The sequence below is a fragment of the Podarcis melisellensis genome, assembly GCF_964234715.1.
Source record: "Podarcis melisellensis genome assembly, chromosome: 1".
Classification (NCBI taxonomy): domain Eukaryota; kingdom Metazoa; phylum Chordata; class Lepidosauria; order Squamata; family Lacertidae; genus Podarcis; species Podarcis melisellensis.
Window position 1 is genome coordinate 114,011,919 of NC_138528.1, and position 3,906 is coordinate 114,015,824.

General features: G+C 52.2%; 1 protein-coding gene across 1 annotated transcript; it reads right to left on the reverse strand.

Annotated features, from left to right (window-relative positions):
• Positions 1 to 480: 480 nt before the first annotated feature.
• On the reverse strand, positions 481 to 2,518 carry HOXD12 (homeobox D12). Its single transcript, XM_081900377.1, has 2 exons — positions 1,802 to 2,518; positions 481 to 1,303 (listed from the first exon to the last, which is right to left on the reverse strand). Exons 1-2 carry the CDS (start codon positions 2,412 to 2,414, stop codon positions 1,065 to 1,067), a joined length of 852 nt encoding a protein of 283 aa, XP_081756503.1. The 5' UTR covers positions 2,415 to 2,518; the 3' UTR covers positions 481 to 1,064.
• Between the last annotated feature and the right edge of the window lie 1,388 nt (positions 2,519 to 3,906).

A 3,906-nucleotide genomic window follows, 5' to 3' on the forward strand; every position in this document is an offset into this window, starting at 1 on the left:
CGAGCAATCCAGAGACCACGGAGGGGACTCAGGCAACGAGGCCAAAACGCTGGAACGCCTTGCGAAGTAACGGAGGAAGATGACAGCCAAGCCTTGACTGCGAGGTCACGTGCCTTTGTCGCAATAAATACATGTGTGCGCATATGTGTGCGTGTCTGTGTGTAGCTATTTCAAAAAATATATATACATTTTATTGTGAACCACTTTAAAAAATATATGTTCCAGCGCTTCCTTGTTTTGTGGTTTTGGTAAAACAACCCCCCACAACAGCCCCCCCCACGCACACTCTGCGTCCAACTGCAAAGTAGCTGGAGCCATACACGGATTACCTGCCAATGCAACAATTTTAGGGCCTTTCCCATTCAGTCATACGCAATATTCTCCCTTTGCTTTCACGCAGATCCAGGCGGCGGGCGGGCGCTCGACGCTTTTCTTCCCCCCAACTAAAGTCTTGGTGAGGGTGGAATGAATGTTAAAGAACATAACAAAAGAAAGAAACAGACGAGGGGGTAGGGTGGGGAGAGCTGACGCCACACATTTCCTTTATTATAGTTAGAGTGGTACCTCGGGTTACGTACTTGATTCGTACCGGAGGTCCGTTCTTAACCTGAAACTGTTTTTAACCTGAAGCACCACTTTAGCTAATGGGGCCTCCCGCTGCCACTGCGCGATTTCTGTTCTCACCCTGAGGCAAAGTTCTTAACCCGAGGTACTATTTCTGGGCTAGCGGAGGCTGTAACCTGAATGTAACCCGAGGTACCACTGTACTTCCTTTCCCCTTCAGCCAAGAAGTGAGGCTTTTGCCGATTTATAAAGCCAAGCAGGTTGATGGGGGGGGGGGCGGAGAGCGAATCTGGCTGCTTGGGCTAGACCCCTGTCAACGCTCCCCTCCAGATTGTGCCTGCGTTTTCGCCTGGAATCCGTAGTGGTTTCGCTTCGCTTCGTTTCGCGTCGCTTTGTTGTCCCTCTGCTGAGCCGGGAGACAGCCGCTCCAGAGGCAAGTTCATGATTAACAGGGAGGAAGAGCGCCAGCCCCAAGGCGCCCCCCTCCCTGGGCGGCGTCTCTAGTAGAGCGAGAGCGCCTGCTCGCGCATCACCACGCGCTTCTTCTTCATCCGCCGGTTCTGGAACCAAATCTTCACTTGCTGGTCGCTCAGATTCAGTCTGTTGGACAGCTCTTTCCGCTTTTGCCGGTTGATGAACTCGCTGAGGAGGAACTCGCTCTCCAGCTCGGTGATCTGTTGCTTCGTGTAAGGCTTCCGTTTCTTCCTCGACCTCCCTGGCGTGGGGCACCAGGGCAAACCTGCAACAGAACAAGACACATCGAGAAGGGGTTTGTGTTTGGTTCGTTCTTGCTTGGCGCGCTTCTTCTGACCCAGCTGGGTCCCCGGTGCTCTGGGTGGTCTCACGCAAGCGCGGAGGAAGCCGCGCCTATGGCAAGGAGGTAGGGAAGCCTATTTCAAGAAAGCCAGTTTTTAATCCTCTAGCATTTAAGCCTGAAGGATTATGCGCTTTGGGGTGGGATGGAAGTCCCATCCGGAGCAAGCGCCACTGAACCCAGGGGGACTTACTCCCGACGCAGGAGCAGGCCTAGCGTGTTGGTGGCTGCAATCCTACCCAGATTTTCATGGAAATAAAATTGGTGAGGCAGATAGGCCTAACAGCTTTACCGTGGAAGTAATCTCACCGAGTGTACCGGAGTATGGGTGCAACATTTGTGAAGGCTCAGGGCCTGGGTTTTATTGGCTGGGGAGGGTTGGGGGGGGAGGATTCTCTCCTCTAGCATCGAGAAGGCACATACCGTCCTGCAGAGGAGGTCTGAGGTTTGGCTGGGTTGCTGCGGGCGGGAGTGTCAGGTTCAAGTTGATGGCGTGCTTGAGGTCCTCCTTAATAAAGCCCGGGGCGGAAGAATCCGCGTTCAAAAGAGACGCTGATGCGCTGGGCAGGCTTCTCGGCTCATACCTGAGCCCTTTGGCCTGAGTCGCCGCCGCGGCAGCCATCCTCACCATTCTCCCGCAACTCGAGTCGTCGGTCAAAGATTCCCGGCTCTGCCTGCCTCTCTCGTCCTGCTTGGGAGCGGCTTCGTGGGCGGAGTACTTGGGGTGGTGGCCGTCCAAGGCGGCTTTGCTGCCGCCGGGGTTGAGGCTGACGCCGGTGAGGGAGCCAGTGGCTGCGGCGAGGTAAGACGGAGGCTGCGTCGAGCCGCTGAGTACGTGGCTGGACGGCTGAGCTGGACAGGAGCTGGCGCAAGTCCACGCGATGGGGCTCCTCGGGTAGGAGAGCGCGGGCAACGAGGCGGCCAGCTGGTGGCTTCCATTAGCTCTCAGGTTGGGGAAGTAAAAGGAGTCGGCGGCAGAGGGCAAGTTCAGGAGGGAGCCCACGTAGCCCGGCCGGCAGAGGCTACGATCGCACATTTTCCAGCGCGAACGACGTGCGCTTCCGCCGTCTTCATTCAGGTCGGTGTGCGTGGAACTGTCGGAAGAGGACTTCTTCTTCGCTCAGGGGTGCTCCCAAGCCGGGCATTTCCAGCGCCTCTAGCAGACGAGCCTCCTTCGCGAAAAGTTGCAGGAGAACTTCTCGAAAGAAGGAGATGGACCCCCAGTGCAGCGGAGGAGGAGGAGGAAGAGGAGGAGGAAGAGGGCGGGAGCGGAGGGGGGAAGAGATGGTAGACTCCAGTCATGGGACGCCCGAGGGCAAGTGGACGGGGATTGCCCTGGTGGCAAAGTTTTAGAAGACCCACCTCCCCCGTTTCAGGGATTCAACCTGCAGGAACCCCCCGTTCTCTGCTCCCTCCCCGGCAGGCGCAAATTAGTCGGGTTCTGCGTTTTAACCTCCATCATGGCTTCCCTCACCATCATTTATTCTTCCAAGAGTTAATTAAGACCGTGTGTGTGTGTGTGTGTGTGTGTGTGTGTAATATTACACACACGCACACACTTGCATATTTGTCCTTTGCATAAGTAATATACAAACCTTGCCTTGATGAACTTTGTCTAAGTGCAGTACCTCAATCTATATACAAAGGTGAGGACGTGCTGCTTCGGCAAGGCAATTGTTTTGTTATTTTATGCGCGCATATTCCGCATATATTTTGCCTTCTGTCTATTGTGAGATAGCAGGAAGAGGAATGAGCCGCAGTCCCTCACATGAGGATTTGAACTTGACACACCGCGTGACTCTAAGGTATTTCTGTAAACATAAATGTGCGGTGCAATCTTTACTCAGAAGTAAGGCTTACCGAGGTTTGCTCCTAGGTAAGCATGCGTTGGGTCACAGGCGCAATGCAATTTCGGCAGTTCTGAATTCTGAATTAACAGTTCCCATTACCGATATATTATGTAGAATATTAATTAATACGTTCTACCTGTATACTGAATGCACGGAGAAGTGTCCTATTTACTGTATCTGTGAAATCGAATGAACACATTAGGGTGAGGGGAGGGAGATATGTTTATTTTAATGAAACTTATCCGTTCATACCTAGTGGAGGCTGCTTGTTAGTATAAGTTCTCCTCATTTTAAAATTACAACTTTTGGCGTCTTTCTCCCAGGATTTCCAGTAAAAGCGAGTTCTTGCTCCTTCTCATACGCCATTCTTTACAATAAACTGCATATATATGATATAATGTATAAATTATATAATGTATAAAATGGATATACATTTTTTAAAAAAAACACAATTCCTGGAAAAAAAATATTGTGCTGAAAGGGAAGGGAGCTCAATTTTTCCTGTGCTCTCGTGGAACCTTACCTAACTCGCTTCCAAACCTTCTGCGTGGTAAGGTGTCTCTGGAAGTTTCTCCCATTGATTTCCTTGGGACTGACTTTGGCTTACCGATAAAGCAACTCCCCGCAAAGGAGCGGGCCTGCTAAGGAAGGTCTTCCGCGAAGATCGAGGCCTGCTTG

What these genes read in the sequence shown, in the direction of transcription:
- HOXD12 (XM_081900377.1), bottom strand. Translation starts at nt 2,414, where the DNA reads ATGTGCGATCGTAGCCTCTGCCGGCCGGGCTACGTGGGCTCCCTCCTG. An exon ending in CAGACCTCCTCTGCAGGACG is followed by an intron (nt 1,304 to 1,801) that starts GTATGTGCCTTC and finishes GTTCTGTTGCAG; the next exon opens with GTTTGCCCTGGTGCCCCACG.